This window comes from Solanum stenotomum, chromosome 10 (genome assembly GCF_019186545.1).
Source record: "Solanum stenotomum isolate F172 chromosome 10, ASM1918654v1, whole genome shotgun sequence".
NCBI lineage: Eukaryota > Viridiplantae > Streptophyta > Magnoliopsida > Solanales > Solanaceae > Solanum > Solanum stenotomum.
The window spans coordinates 43245170-43261904 of record NC_064291.1 but is presented as its reverse complement, the minus strand read 5'-3'; the positions used below and the strand labels follow the sequence as shown (position 1 = coordinate 43261904).

Here is a 16735-nt window from a genome sequence, read left to right as displayed (position 1 = left end):
ATTTATCAATAATTACTAATTAAATAACAATACAATCATGCAATTGTTTTTATGTCATATGAAAATAACATAAAATTATATCACCAATTGTAGTTATACTAGTAAAATTATTCGCGCCTCGCTAGAGAATTTAGTATCACGGAATTTATAAAATAATAGTTAAAATCTATCAGTCATTAAAACTAAAACACTATATTATCTTATATGCAAGATTACATAGTAACGAAGATTAATAATTTCATAATTTATCCTTTTGCTCCCAGAATGTATTTCTATTTGATGTTTTTGGGGAATCAAATGAACATCAACCTGAGATATTAAATTTTCTAATAAATAAATAATAGCTGGTGAAGGGATAAATAAATTTTAAAAGGTTTAAAAAGTAAACAATATTCTAATTTAACGTGTAGAAAGTTCAGACATACCTTTTGCTTTGCATATATCATTTTAAAGTTCCTAATTTAAATGTATCATAAGAAATTATTAAAATAGAAAATTAAAGGAAGAATGTATCATATTGGACAACAATTCAACTTGTCATATATACTTGAAAGAGAACAATATTATACAAAACTATTCAATTTGTTTGGGTGCTTTTAAAAAATCAGCATACTAGAGTGATGAAATTCAATTTGAAACTACACTTCTATTCCAATCGCAGTGTCGAGAAACACATCTATTACTTCAAGAAAAATATTTATAACTTGCAGTAAACTTGAGAATCTATCCATACTTCATATTGAATATGAACAATTAATTTATTATGTAGTTATCTATGTCTTTGGGATTAAAAGAGGCTCCACTCTAGTCATATTCTTCTATAGGTCATCCGACACAACATCCTTGAAGCTATGTCAAAAGTTTATTAATTCTTGTCATCTTTTGATGGTTCACTTCTCACATCAAAGAACGAAAATGTTTTTAAGGTCTTTATGTTCTTACAAAGGCATACCAAATTTGTATTTTGTCTTCAAGAGATGATAGTATAGATCTTTAAGGGATTTTATTGTACCTTCAACAATTTCAGTAGAGAAAACTTGCGTGAATACTCAATTAATGTGTGCTATTTAATATGTACTAAAAAAAATACTTATAACAATAACTTTGCAGAAACATAAATAACAAGGTTTAAAGCATGTACTCAAAAACAACAATTAATAACATAAATATAAATTAATGACTGTAAAAAATATACCAGAATCTGTAACAATAGAATGAAATAAAAAGAAAAAAATCGAGCCCACTGAATGCATAGTATCCTCTTAAGGAAATTATTTCCCTCTAGTACCCGAGGTTTAAAGGAATCGATCCCCTCAGGATAAAATGATTCTATTCATCAGTGTATTGATACAAAAATAATGGTGTCAGTGAGCCACTCAATAGGAGCAAAGTACACAAATATTTAATTGTCAGAAGAAGAAGTAGTTCAGAATTTTCGTTGTTTTAAAATGCAAGGAAATTCCTTTATTTATAGACAACAAAGGGTAGTGTGAACAAATGTTTATTGTGCCTTATCGGAAAGGTCACAACTTTTCGAAAAAGTTACAACCCTTTGGAAAGGTCACAACTTTTCATAAAAGTCGCAACTTTTTATAAAAGTCGCAATTTTTCATGAAAGTCGTAACTCTTCATATTTCATTCACATCTTTTAACATCCAACAACATGTACTTCAGATATCAATTCAAAGCTCTAATAAATGACATTGCCCTTCAATCTATATTGTACCACCCTAATACAAAAAAAAGGATTAACTCAAATCACCAAAGGGAAAGTAAGTTTATAGAGAAACAATAGACTAATGCACGCAACAATGCAAGTATACATATGCATTTTGGCCCTATATTCGTATCTAACAATTAATTGCTTAAGTAAGTTCAAAGAGGCTGATATTTATACATATGTAAGATTTTGTGGAGGCTTAATTTGTAAGATGGTGGTGACGGTTGTGAAGGTTTCTGAGAGGAGGGAAAAACTAGTTTTGAAAATAAATATATTAAAAGGAATCCTGATTTGTGGTGGCGCCACATGGGCGGGGCTAAAGTTCTCTTAGATATCAAACTTTATCACCACGTTTGCATCTAGATTGATTTAATTATAGTTTTAAGAAAACATATAAAGCAATATGTTGAAAGAGACCAAAGTATGAAACAAAAGGGAAGAACTTATGCTTAAATAAAGAAGAAAGAGGAAGGACAAATTTAAACAACCAAACCTAGAAGGAGACAAAGTAACGTAGTAGTTGCTTGGTATGAGGTTTGAGTGAGATTAAATAATATAGGGTAATTGGTAAAATAGTACCAAGGACATAATTGGAAAAAAAATAAGTAACAATGGGAACATACCAAATCGGTTCTTCCATAAAATGAGGTTTTTCATTGTTATGTAATAATGAAATTTAACAATACAATATAATAGATTACAAGTAGCAATCAAAACAAATATGGTAGGTATGATAACAATACTATACAATGGGTAACAATAATCCAAACAGAGGGTAAGCTTACGTCTTTTATCACTACTAGGATTTATCAATTTTGAATATTACAAAATTAAGAATATTTTTTCTAAAATACAAGGGCATAACTGGAAAACAATTGCAACATTTGAACATCACAAATACTTTCTCCTCCCCCATAGCTCTTTTCTGCGCGGTCTTAATAGTTTCAAATGGCTTCAAACTTTGCAGCGTAGCCAGAAGAACAAAAAATCCAATTTCAAATCCACGAATGCGAACACAATTTTCTGAACCAAATCATCAAATCTTCTTCTGGGTTTCTTCTTCTCATGGCTTCTGATACTCCTCGAGCACGCATTGATCAAGTTTGTACATTCTTCTTTTCATTTCCCCCTCCTTAAAAACCCTAGTTTTTTTCCATATTTTGTTTTCAGTTTTTATGAATTAGGAACCGTATAATGCTATTGAATCCCCCAACCCTAATTTCTAATTGAGCAGTTGTAGTAGATTCTTCAAAAATCCATCTTGCATCACTTCCACATGATGGGGGCAATTTTATTTTCAATTTTTTAGTTCTTAATTCCTTTATTATCATGCTTTGATGTTTTTGGATTGTCCTTTCTAATATATGGTTAATTTTGGTATTTGTTGTTGTGTTGACTACTGTTATATTAGTTCTTTGCTTCGAAAAAGAAGAGGAAGTCCTTATCACCGAGTTTGAAACCTACAAGAGCCAAGAAAGATGTTAAGACTACACAGGAAGGGTCTCCTTCCACGAAAGGTTTGTTGAATGGGTATTTAGTGACTTCTCAAGATGATAGTAAATCTTCACACATAGCTAGAGGCACACCGGTTAAGAGAAACCTGACGTTAGAGATCGGTCCGTATGTAAAAGATGAAAATAAAGAGAGTACTTTTCTGGTCGAAGCACAATCTACAACTACTGAAGCAAAAACTTCGAAGGAGAAGTCTGATATTCCCTCCGACTCACATGTTGTTGAAAATAGAGGTCATGGAAAAGATGTCTTGGTTACTACACAGGTTAATGGAAACTCAGAACTTAAGCAGTTTGCTACGAACTTTTTGTCATTATATTGCAGGTAATGCCTTTTATTCTTGATTTCCTGGTGGTGATTGGTTTTGTGGCTAATGTGGTTGCTAGGCTGGATTTGTCTGCATGTTGTTTAACTTGGTAACTTTTCTATGTTTTCCTGAATTCAGTGAACTGCCATCTAGTTTAAGTTTACCTTCAGCACAGTGTGAGGGTGGTAGTAAAAGGAGTGGTAGCCCTCCCTTACTTGAGGTGGATAATAAGAATGCAAAGAGAATCCGCTGCATCTCGAGTGAAAATGATTCTAACATCAACAGAAGATCTAATTCTGAGTGCGCAGCTTTAAATTCTATTGAGGTAGGTATTATATTTTTCCACATACCACAATATTGATTCACCGATTTTTTTTCAACTCAAGTGAGAATTTGCATCTTATGCTAGATAACAGAGGGGAATACATCAGGTGAAGCTCGGATAAGCTTGAGAAAATGTAACAATGTACCTGTCATTGGGTCAGCTGAATCTGAGACACCTGGTTCAACATCTACAAAGCTTCGTATTGGAGTTACTCCCAATTCAACTCGTGGTAGCTCCATTTTTTCACCCGGAGAAGCATTTTGGAATGAAGCAATTCAAGTTGCTGATGGTTTGTTTGAGGGAAGTGATAAATTTTCTTCTCAAGCAGCACTTGAGTCCGACGCTTTGAAAAATCACAATGAGGTAATCAATTCCAATAGTCTTGGAAACGGAGAGTGTGGCAATAAGTCTCACCAAGTACTTAATGAAGGTATAGAGACAGTTTCTGATGCCGGCATTGTTTCTGCTATTGGTTCATTGAGGAAGTTGGGAAAGGATCTGGATGGAGAGAAATCCCCAATGCCTGTTAAGCATTTTGATTTTGCCTCTGACGAAAAAAATTTCGATTTTGTACAATCTCACAGAAGTAACTTGGATATCCTGACTGTTAGTGGCAAAAGAACCGGGTCCCAAGATCATCTAAGTTTGAGTGGATATCCTGTTCTTAGCCCTCACAAGGCAGCTCAAGCAAAAGGGAATATCCTTGAAGTTCAAAACAAGACTCCAGAATGTCCTGTTTCTAAGGGTAAGGATGTGCTTATCCAGGGTACTGATATAATGGCATCAACAACACCTCCGGAGAAACTTAATAGTTATACAGCTAATTCCTTATCAAGTAAAGACAACACTCCTTCAAGTATTGCACCACTAAAGAATCATTCAGATCTCAACCATTGGCTACCTTCTGAAGTATGTAACATTTACAGGAAAAAGGGGATTTCAAAATTGTACTCATGGCAGGTATGCTGTTTACCTTTAGTTTAATCTTGTCTTGGGCTTGTGAGACTTAAGAAGCTTCATATTTTATAGATCTGTAGTGATTGATTGACCCCTTTGCAATCAATTATGCATTGGATCTTCATTTGTACAGTCTGGAGTGTAAACATAGTAGATAACTGTATCTTTATTTGTCTAATTAGTGCAACCTTTGACACATAATATGATTTTTCATTAGTTGACTTCTAGGTTTTATTCAGACCAAATAGGCATATTGTACCAAACAACAACAACAACATGCCCCCAAAACAATTTTGTGTTCATCGAAGTGTTGTATACAATTTTCAACTCTGAGACACTGTCTTGGTTTTGTTGTAATTTCTTATGCATTTTCCATAATACAAAAAATTGTGATTTGTATGAATGATATAAGATACAAAATCGAGAAAAAAGATAAACCGTTTAGCAAATAACAAATAATTTCTTGAAGAGAAGGGAAAAAAATCTCATATTAAAAGCAAAGTTTGACTTGGTCGGGATTTTGTATCAATGGGAAAAATTGGTAGAATAAAATAGCATAAGAAGATCATATAAATCTTTTTGGGGGGTGGGGGAGTGAAGAAAAATTGTTATAGAAAATGAAAACAACTATTGACCTTCTTTAATGTATTAGGGGGAGAAGTGTGTGTGTGTGAGAGAGAGAGAGGGAGAGAGAGAGAGAGAGAGAGAGAGAGAGAGAGAGAGAGAGAGAGGAAGTTGCAAGAGTTTAAGAAGTGTCACCTGATGGAGTGTTGACTTTATTGCTTCTAGTGAGGCGAGGTAGAGCGGAGGAAGAAAACAATATTTTGGGTTTGGTCTTGAACCATCTGTATATGAAGGTCAAAATAAATTGTCTTTTTCTTGATTTAATGTCAAGTTTTGTTAACCATTGAATTCAACACCATCTCACCGACTCCTGGACAGAATATATTGGAATTTGCAGATTATCTATCCCTACACTTAATTCAATTCGGAGTTCAAGTTTCTATCAAATGTAAATGATAATATCTCATTTTCATCCTATCCCTTATGCATGGGCCTAGCAACCGCTACCTTAATGGTCATTTGCAAATTTGGATTTCTTTTGTAACAACAATAATAACAATGCATCATTCTCAAATAAGCTGGTCACATTTGACTTTCTTTTAATTAGTGGAAAATCCTCAAACATGTATATAGTATTAGCAGAACAAGGGTTCCCCACTTTATGAACATGTGTGGTACATAAGTTAGTTCAACCTCATTGACTCCCAGATGTGGTGCAAGACAAAAGGTCCCCACATCTTGGTCCAACATATTCAGATTTAGATAGGTAGTTGAAACATAGGCTCATTGACAGGAAACCAATGGAATATGCGATTATGTTAAAGAGGAGAGTTGATATCTCTTGTTTACAGGAGACTAAATGGACAAGCAATAAGGCGAGAGATTGCAATACATGCTACAAATTATGGTATTATGGAATAGACTAAATAGTAAATAGGAATGGATTGAAAATCATTGTATAACTAGGATTTAAAGACAAATTTGAGATGTTAAAAGAGTCAATTATAGGATTATCTGGTTATGAGTAGTATGCGATAAGGAGACAAGCATGAGTATTACTTATCAAAGGGTAAAAAAGACAACTAACATTTTTAGTGCACGTGTTCCTATATAGGATTGAGAAGGAACCTAAAACTGAAGTTTAAGAAGTATGGATGCCTTGGTTCAAGGGATTCCAAATGACCAATGGGTCTTTATAGGGAGAGATCAGAATGGACATGTAGATAGATATAAGTGGCAATTTTGATTGAGTACATTGGAGATATGGTCATGGTACTTTCTTTCTCGGAAAAAGATATGGTCATGGTACTTCTTTCTCGAAAAAAGATATGCTCATATTACTTGTTAGGATTGGATCGGGATAGTGCCAAATTAAATCAAACAACTTGTAATGACAATAACGGGCAATAAAGGGTCAAATGATTTACATGGTCACGCTCGTGGACAAGAGCAGTTCCACCATAACTTAAAAGTGTACCAAAAAGGAGTAAAAAACATAGATGAAAATGTACATAAGATGAAAGTTAACACATGTAGTTAAAAATAATCAATGTTTTCAAAAGCGAAAAGCGCAAAAAAGCACTAAGATCCTTTGGGGCTTTAAGTGCAAATAAAACGTGGGCATTATTGAAAAAAGGAGTGAGGGAGAAAAATACAAATATGTATGTGTAGTCCAAGATTAATAATCACAAGCATAAATAATAAATATACGGACAAAATTGAAAAAATAATTAAAATAAAGTGAATATTAATTGTTTATGTCGCATCCTTGGGATTATGCCCATTGGAAAGTGTGAGAAATATTGGACAAGAATATTATTGAATTGTGTATCTACATTATTACACAGAGACCCTATTTATATACACTATAATACAATCTTTTACCAAGTAGGATACTACATATAATTCCTATTCCTAATCCTATTCTAAGTAGGATTGTATATATATCTATTCCTATTCTAACACTCTCCCTCAAGCTAGTGCATACAAATCATATGTACCTACCTTATTACAAATGTAATTAATATGAGGACTAGTGAGGTACTTGGTGAAGATATTTGCAAGTTGATCACTTGACTTCACAATTTTTGTAACAATATCTCTCTGAGTATCTTTCCTCTAACAAAGTGACAATCAATCTCAATGTGTTTAGTACTCATGAAACACTGGATTTGATGCGATATTAAGGGCTGCTTGATTATCACACACAAGTTCCATTTGACCAATTTCTCCATATTTTAGTTCTCTCAACAACTATTTGATCCAAACTAGCTCACTGGTTGCCATAACCATTGCTCGATATTCTACTTCTACACTTGATCGAGCAACCTCACTTTGTTTCTTACTTTTCTAGGATACTAAATTACCTCCTACTAGAACATAATATTCGGATGTAGAATGTCTATTAGAGGGTGATACCGCCCAATCAGGTCTGTATAACTGTGATTTGCTCATGGCTTTGATCCTAGAAGATTAGTCTTTTATTGGAAGCTGATTTTATGTATCGAAATTACGAACAATTACATCCCAATGACTTATCACAAGAGGAAGTCATAAACTGACTTACAACGCTGATAAGAAAAGAGATGCCATGTTTAGTCCACTATGAGATAATTCAACTTTCCAACCAACCGTCTATACCTTTTAGGATTACTGAATGGCTCCCCTTTATCCTAGAAGGAGTTTAAGTGTTTAACATTCGAATCTTAGTAGTGTCAATAGGTCTACATCCCATTATTCCTGTCTCTTCATAAATGCCTAAGGCATACTTGCTTTGAGAAATCACAATACTTGATCTAGACCGAGCAATCTCAATAGTCAATACCTAGAAAATACTTCAGTTTGCCGAGGTCTTTAGTCTAGAAATGCTAAAAGAGATGTTGCTTCAAATTAGTGATACCATCTTGATCATTGCCGGTAATAACGATATTATCAAATACACAATTTGGTGTAGAATGCTGATAAAACACCGAGTGATTAGCTCCACTACGAGTTACACCAAACTGTTGAATTACTCTACTGAGCTTCCCAAACTAGGCTCGATGAGACTGTTTTACACCATAGAGTGACCTACACAATTGACATACAAGGCTACTAGACTCCCCCTAAGCAACATATAGACTTCTTCCTCAAGATCACCATGCAGAAAAACATTCTTAATGTCCAACTGATGAAAAGGCCAATGACGAACGACAACCATAGATAGAAAAAGACAGACATACGCTATTTTAGCCATCGGAGCAAAATTGTCACTATAATCTAGCCCAAATATCTGAGTATACCCTTTGGCAACAAGGCGAGCCTCAAACCGATCAACCTGACCATCTGGATCAATTTTGAATGCATAAACCCAACGACAACCAACAATAAATTTACCTGCAGGAAGGGTGACAAGCTTCCAAGTACCACTCGTATGTAAAACAGACATCTCATCAATGAAGTTCGACTAAGGTGTGAGTGGGTGGGTCTCGAGGTATTATGCCTAGAAATTTAGTATAAGAAAACTAATTCATATATCTGAATTATAAACATAAATATGCATATTTGCATCTAAATTAAGAACTTAAATGGTTTTTGAACTTAGATGCCATGACTTTTACTTCGTATACACTTAATTCTAGTTTTTTTAGTTTCTTTGTCCATATAGTTGTAAGACAATGTTTTGGACGGCAAAAGGCAACAAGGGTTTGCCTCGACTCGCCTCGTGACGCTCACCTTTTTGAATTGAGGCACCAATTAATACCAAAAACTTCAAATATTTAATGACATATAAATATCCAAAATCTCAATAGCAATAACATATAAGCAAATATTTCAATTTAAAAACTAATAGTAAAATTAGTATAAAACTAAAATGAGTTCGGTAGAAATAAATATAGAAGGAGTAGATTTTTTTTATGAATAGGCAGATTGCAGTTGTTAGTAGTGTTGAAGTGTGTGACCATCTCATCTAAAAACTTAAGCCGTTAGAGAGAGCACACTTTTTATTAGTTAATGATATTCTCAACACGCCCTCTCATATGCAGACCTAATTCTTTTTTATGGGTCAAACACATGGAAATTCTTATTAATTTGGGTGGTGGTGAGATTCGATCCCATGATCTGTGCCTGCTATGATACCATGTGATATTAGGTCTTGGGCCTAACTCACACCCCAAAAGCTAGCTCAAAGGGAGGATGGTTGCCCAAGCCTTATAAGGAGTCCACCCATCTTATTAACCACCAATGTGGAACTTTTGTCATTCCTTAACACCGTCCTCACGCCAGTGCTTAACATCTAGTGCATGGGCAATTTTGAATTGTGGGCCCCCAACATTTGGTGAGATGGGTCCTACTTTGATACTATGTTGAAGTGTGTGACCATTTCATCTAAAAGCTTAAGCTGTTAGAGAGAACACACTTTTATTTTTGAGACGGAGAGCACACTTTTTATTAGTTAATGATATTCTCGACACGCACCCTCAGTGGGCCTGATTCTTTTTCATGGGCCAAGCACGCGGAAATTCTTCTTAATTTGGGTGGCTATGAGATTTGTGAGTTATGCCCAAGACCTAATTTCACAAGTAGTTTGCATAAACAAAAAAAACAGAGACTATGCATACTGCTTACTGCATATGTAAGAAGAAGGAGAAGAAAAAAAGTATTGAAAATGTACCTGCTGAAGGCTACGAAGCAGAGAAGAAAGAAGAACGGAAGAAAAAAGGAGAAGAAGTACCTGGTGAAAGTCGCGAAGCTGGAGAAGAGAGTCATGATTGCGAATTGGAGAGATAAAAGGGAGAACAACGCCGGGTTTGTCCAAAACTCCAAATAAACCCTAATATAGCCTTTTAATTATCAAATCAGGCCTATTTTTTTTTAAATAATTAGAAAAGGCAACGCCTTTAGCGCCTCGCCTCACAACTTGCCATTCCCTCGCCTTTGCTCGCCATTTTCAAGGTCGCCTCGCCTTGCCAGTAATAGGCGCAAAGGTAGCGCCTCGCCATTCGCCAAATGCGCAAAGGCGATCGCCTTTGAGAACACTGTTGTAAGGTGTTGTAAGGTCTTGTGAACATTCTACCCTCCCTAGACCCCTTGTGGGATTTCACTGGGTATGTTGTTGTTTATATAGTTGTATGTGTTTTAATTATATATTCTTGCATTACATATGGGCAACACTAACTTAGGGTAGGGTTGGGGTGATTACTCATCCTGAGTAAAATGTATTTCCACCTATGCCTTTGCATAGTTCCATTTTGCTTAGACTAGCATTTGGTTACTGGTTTTGTGCTTTGATTCATAGAAGCTTCGTTGTGGCTTCTGTTCCCCATTGTTTACTTGTTTCTGTGATGAACTTTGTTTGGAGGTATTTAGGACTTCAGAGGTTGAGGCTTCTTCAAGAGATCAAATTTGTTGTCAGTTTAAGTATGAACAAATTATTCTTTACAGTCCAATGGAGATTCATTTTACATCCTGCAGGTTGATTGTCTTCAAGTGGATGGAGTCTTGCACAACCGGAATCTTGTATATTGTGCTTCTACCAGGTCTGTATGAGCAATTTGGACTCCTATTAAACATATTTAATTCTTCATGATGTTGATGCTTTTTATTAATTGTAAATTTGTTAGTTACATGAAGAAGATAGTTTTATGAATGCTAGAATAAACAAATGCATTGTGAAGAAATATATCCACACCATATATATTAGTCATTTTTTTTGATAACCGAGAAACTCCGAGGGCTAGCGGCATATGATTTGAAACTCGATGGATAATGAGCGCGCACCCTCTACCCTTTCCACTTAAATACTAAACCTTTGTCTGCGACAGGGTTCGAATCCCTTGCATGCACCTAATTCACATATAACATGCTGTGCTCTTACCATTAGACCAAAGACCTAGGACCCATACATTAGGGCATCTCCAACCCATAACACCAAATTTTACACTAAAATAGTGTCAACACTATTTTAGTGTCAACCATCTCCAACCCACTACACTAAATTTTACATTAAAAAAGAATATTCTCTTTGTATTCTTCTCTCTTCAATATTATACTATTATTCTAGTATTATTTATATTTTCAAAAGTTTTTTATGATACAAGTTATAATAAAATAATTAAAAAGAGATTTAGTGTTGATGAATAGTGTTACACCAAATTTGGTGTAACACTATTCACACACTAAAATAGTGTAAGAATCGGTGTTGGGTTGGAGCACTAAAACACCAATTTTTTCGTTGGAAATGGTCTTAGGTATTACTTTTTTTATGAAATTGAAAAACTTGGACCATTTCTTGATTTGTGCGTGTCATCCGTGCGCAGTTAGGCATTGTAAGTAGCGAAACAATCTTATTCTAAATCTACTTGATGTTGGAAGATTTTTAAGTTTGTGAAGTGGTGGAATTTGGAGCATCTGTTACTAATGTAAAGCCTGGTTGAGTTGTATTAGTGTCTTGAAGATTGTTTAATCTATTCATCGAACAAAGTGCTAATCCACACTATTTCTGTAACTGATCTTTTTAAAGTAGTAGTACATTAGTTTGATTTTTTACCTACCGCGGTGGATGGGGTGATCTTGTGCTCCTCTTCTTTTCCTACTCATTGTGAATGAATCTTTGCTGTCATTATCCATTTTACCTAGTAACATTGTTATTCTCGGAGACAGTAAGTGCTGGTAGAAAAAGTCCGTTTCATCTTATTCTCTGTAAAAACTTATGAGGTCCATACTTGCTCTCGGACCATTTAAGTTGGTCCAAGTTATATTTTGCTTGCTGCTCTGAATTTTTGTGTTCTCGGGTCATTTAATTGGTCCAAGTCATTACATATTGCTTGCTGCTCAGAATATTCATGTTTTTTTTTTCTGTTAGGAAGTTGAAAAATTCTTACATAACCAAAATGAATGCCAATCCACAAACAAACTATTACTACCCTCTTCCTTGTTATCTTCGTTGCTGTTTATGTTGCTAATGTTGTATTTTTGTTCTCCTAGTATTATTACATGATTGTCACTATTATAATAATCTTTTGTTGTCTTTTATTGGAGGACAACGTTCTTATCTCCCAATTGTCCAATCCTGCATCTAGTCCTTTCAGCAATGGCAACATATGTCATAGTGTCTCTTTGTTGTTTAACCAGTTTTTATTTTTATTTTCTGTAGTGCTGGTAAAAGTTTTGTTGCTGAGATATTAATGTTACGGAGAATCTTATCATCTGGAAAAATGGGTCTTCTTGTACTTCCATATGTATCCATTTGTGCAGAGAAGGTGAGGTTATCTTTTAGCTCTTTCAATATGCATATATGTAGCATATATAGTATATTTATTTCGTCTAGTGTCATGTTTAAACTTGTTCAGGCAGAACATCTTGAGGTCCTTCTGGAACCAGTTGGAAAGCAGGTTCGCAGTTATTACGGTAATCAGGGAGGTGGTAGTCTCCCAAAGGATACCGCTATAGCTGTTTGCACTATTGAGAAAGCAAATTCCTTAATTAACCGACTGCTAGAAGAGGGCCGTTTGTCAGAGCTTGGTATCATAGTGATTGATGAACTCCACATGGTATTGACTTTGAAATTCTTTTCTACTATTGTTTTATTTTATTTTGATGATATCCAAGCTAAACCTCTCCATAATTTTAAGTTCACTATCTGTTTGCTTGGAGCTGCTGTTTTGGTGTCTTTGCTGGAACTCGTAATTAAATGCATTTATTCATCTGGTCTCTTGAGTTGTTTTCATGTTAGGTTGGAGACCAGAATAGGGGTTATCTATTGGAGTTGATGTTGACCAAGCTTCGCTATGCATCTGGTGAAGGAAATACAGAGTCATCCAGTGGAGAAACTTCAGGCACGAGCAGTGGAAAAGTTGACCCTGCTGGCAGTCTCCAAATTGTTGGCATGAGTGCAACTCTCCCCAATGTGACAGCAGTCGCAGATTGGCTTCAAGTAAGATGAAATTCATAGCTTTTTAATTCTTTTCAATTAAAATCTTTATGGGTAACATCCCATGGCAGTTTCAGAAGTGTGTAAAAGTTGGATACATGGCTCAACCTGTCATCCATAAAGTTTGTCCAACTATCTGTACAGAAGGGGATTCTCTTTTTACACCAAAAGCTTTACGTAAAACAAAAATGATCATTTTATACTTCTACATATCCTTAGGTCAAATAGGTGAACAACAATAATCTATTTATACTTGTGCCATTTTCACTATTCTTGAACAAGTTTCTACCTTTTGCATTCCAAATAAATCAAAAGAGATGTTATGTTGTTGTTCTCCAAGCTTCCAGTTTTCTTCCTCTAACAATGCGAAACAAACAGAATTGGTCCATATCTATGTTGTGAAGCTGCAATATTAATAAACAGTGGTTTGTTGCTCATGACACTCCTTACACAAGCAGCACTAGCTCACTACATGGAGTGATCCATGTCCTCTCTATTTCCTTCTTCTTCAGATTATTCGTCATCAAGATTGAGTGAAAAATTGAGCACTTTATTTGGTCAATTGGTATGCCCCTGTTTTCTTCCTTCCAAACAACTCCATGTAAAATGGCTTTCCTTGAATGATTTTGCTAAGTAGTCATTGAGTTCCCTTAGGAATTCCTCAACCCCACCTACTCCAAATTCTGTGTTGCCATCCTTCAAAGTCATTCGATCACACAACAGATCCTTCCAAAAAGTAATCCTTTTCCCTGTACATGACAGTATAACCAACGTACTTAGTGAACCTTTCCTCCCCTTCACATTCCCCTTCCTTAGGTTCACCTCATCAGAGTATGTCATCTCATCCGACAGCTATCCATTGCTTATGTCATAACCCAGACCCACTGGGCATTGCGACTTGCGAACACCTATTCTGACACCTAGATAGGAGAACCCTTACCACCCAATTTAAAAATGAGCAATGCGGAAATAAATAAATCATAATCTAACATCTTATTTAAGTATGGAATTACTCTTAACTTGATTTTTAAACAAAGTCCTTTGTGAAGAAACACACTAAACCCTCCCCAAGGAACTAGTCTAAATCGGTACAAGAGCTACTAAGAAGATACAATGTATAAAAGAAAACACGACACAACTCCCATCATAAGGAAAGAGAAGTAGAAGCTGTCGAAGATCATCATCGTCCCCACCTAAGAAACATTACTGGATCCCAACTATGCCAAGTGACATAACAAGAGTTGTATCAGTAAAACAACATGTACTAGTAGGCATCATTGGTCGATCCAAACCCACCATATAATATCATGCAAATAATCAAAGAAACATGCAACTTGAAGGTAAGATTAGGACTCCATATACTCTAACCCAAGTCACACCACCTCCTTCTGCTGTCAACTCTAATATTTAAACATTCATCCCTCTTTCCACTCTCATATCAGATCGTAGCCTAACCCTTCTATCACATAGAGATTCCCCCAAATACAAGAACACCACTACTTTGATAATGAATTTATTACTGTCCCGCAAATTCTCATGCCAACACCTTGCGTTGACAACACTCCAGTTATACAAAATACAAACAAGTAACCACAATTTAGCAAACATATATATATGTGATTATAATCACAATTAGAAAATAAGTGGGACTCCAAGTCCTCACCCTTAGTCGATATACATAATAATCATGAACAACCTCAACATAACAAGCCATACCTGATTCCTCACACCTTCAAATACTCGGACCATCAAAGATCCCTAAAACATCATCTACAATGTTTAATATGTAACCTTGGTCTACACAAGAACCATCCCAACATTTAAACACAAATCCGATCACTTATGGATCAACATGTAGTGATCCCATTACAAGACTCTCATGGAACTCACACACAAACGGTTAGTGTATTGGCGTGGGACCCTATCCAATACTAATATATATATGTGTAGCATGACGCCCGATCCAATAATAATATATATACGTGTCGAAGTGACACCCGATCCAATAATAGTATATATATGTGCCGGTGTGACACTTGATCTAATAATAATATATATATATTTGCCGGCATGGCGCCCAATCTAATAATAATATACATATGTGCCGGCGTGGCACCCGATCCAATAATTATATATATATGTGTGTCGGCGTGGCACCTGATCCAATAATAATATATATATGTGTCGGCGTGACACCTGATCCAATGATAATAATAATACACATAACACAAACACAACCAACCATCGCCTACCCGCCATAAATCCTTCCGGAATATCTTTACTCATAATCCAATCACCCACAATTACCTTCCCAGTATAACACCCATCCACATCATAATGCCAACAATAACAAATCAAATTCATCATTAGTCTAAATCACAACTAACCATACATTCAACCATCCAGACTCCATGCCCGAAAGCCTATGCATGCAATCTTCTAACAATCTAAAGATATTATGCAATTGGAAACAGGTCTAACTACTTAGTTAAGAAAACCTAACCTACCTTGGTGCCAAACAGTTACTGCAGAAGTCTGATCACAAACCTTTGATCTTTTGTGAAACTTTAACTTTTTCTCGGTCTAAAATAATAACACAAGTATAACATAAATCACAATTGGTCTACGTTTGGATTATATCCAAATCCCAATCCCTAGGCCAACCCAGGGCCGACTCTATGCTTTGGGATATAAGGCTTTTGCCTTAGGCCCCCAAATTTCGGGGGCCCCAAATTTTTATCAAGAATAAATTATGTGTTAAAATTTTATAGAAAAAATTGATTATTTATGATAAAAAGTATAATTTTTTTAAAAATATATTAATTTACCCACTTTAACATCTTTTGTACTTTGTTAAAAATAAGAATTAATAGTGAAAAGTGTTGAACAAAGTGAATTACAAATTCTTTTTTATTTCATTTTAAATTTTAGTCTCAAGCATTACTACAATCATATTAAAATGGGGTATACCAAGTCATCAACTTCTTGCGTCAAATTCTATGGTTCTAAATCTTATCTCTATTTAATATTTATCAACTTATTACTTGTATAATTATGTTAACAATTCATATAATAATTGTCTCACTAAAAAGATGTTTTTCAATGTTGAGTTGATAAAATCTTACCTGAAACTAATAACTAAAAAANCTGCAGAAGTCTGATCACAAACCTTTGATCTTTTGTGAAACTTTAACTTTTTCTCGGTCTAAAATAATAACACAAGTATAACATAAATCACAATTGGTCTACGTTTGGATTATATCCAAATCCTAATCCCTAGGCCAACCCAGGGCCGGCTCTATGCTTTGGGAAATAAGGCTTTTGCCTTAGGCCCCCAAATTTTTATCAAGAATAAATTATGTGTTAAAATTTTATAGAAAAAATTGATTATTTATGATAAAAAGTATAATTTTTTAAAAAATATATTAATTTACCCAC

General features: G+C 35.0%; 1 protein-coding gene across 2 annotated transcripts in view; it reads left to right on the top strand.

The window, feature by feature from the left end:
* Window positions 1-2678: 2678 nt before the first annotated feature.
* LOC125841203 (helicase and polymerase-containing protein TEBICHI) overlaps window positions 2679-16735 on the top strand; it is a 37572-nt gene continuing 23515 nt past the window's right edge. For both annotated transcript variants that reach the window (XM_049520277.1, XM_049520278.1), the window contains exons 1-8: window positions 2679-2821; window positions 3132-3556; window positions 3678-3864; window positions 3949-4824; window positions 10840-10904; window positions 12521-12626; window positions 12717-12917; window positions 13100-13300. In XM_049520277.1, the coding sequence (XP_049376234.1) occupies window positions 2786-2821; window positions 3132-3556; window positions 3678-3864; window positions 3949-4824; window positions 10840-10904; window positions 12521-12626; window positions 12717-12917; window positions 13100-13300 (2097 nt within the window). In that variant the 5' untranslated portion in view covers window positions 2679-2785. The remainder of the gene's footprint in view (window positions 2822-3131; window positions 3557-3677; window positions 3865-3948; window positions 4825-10839; window positions 10905-12520; window positions 12627-12716; window positions 12918-13099; window positions 13301-16735) is intronic.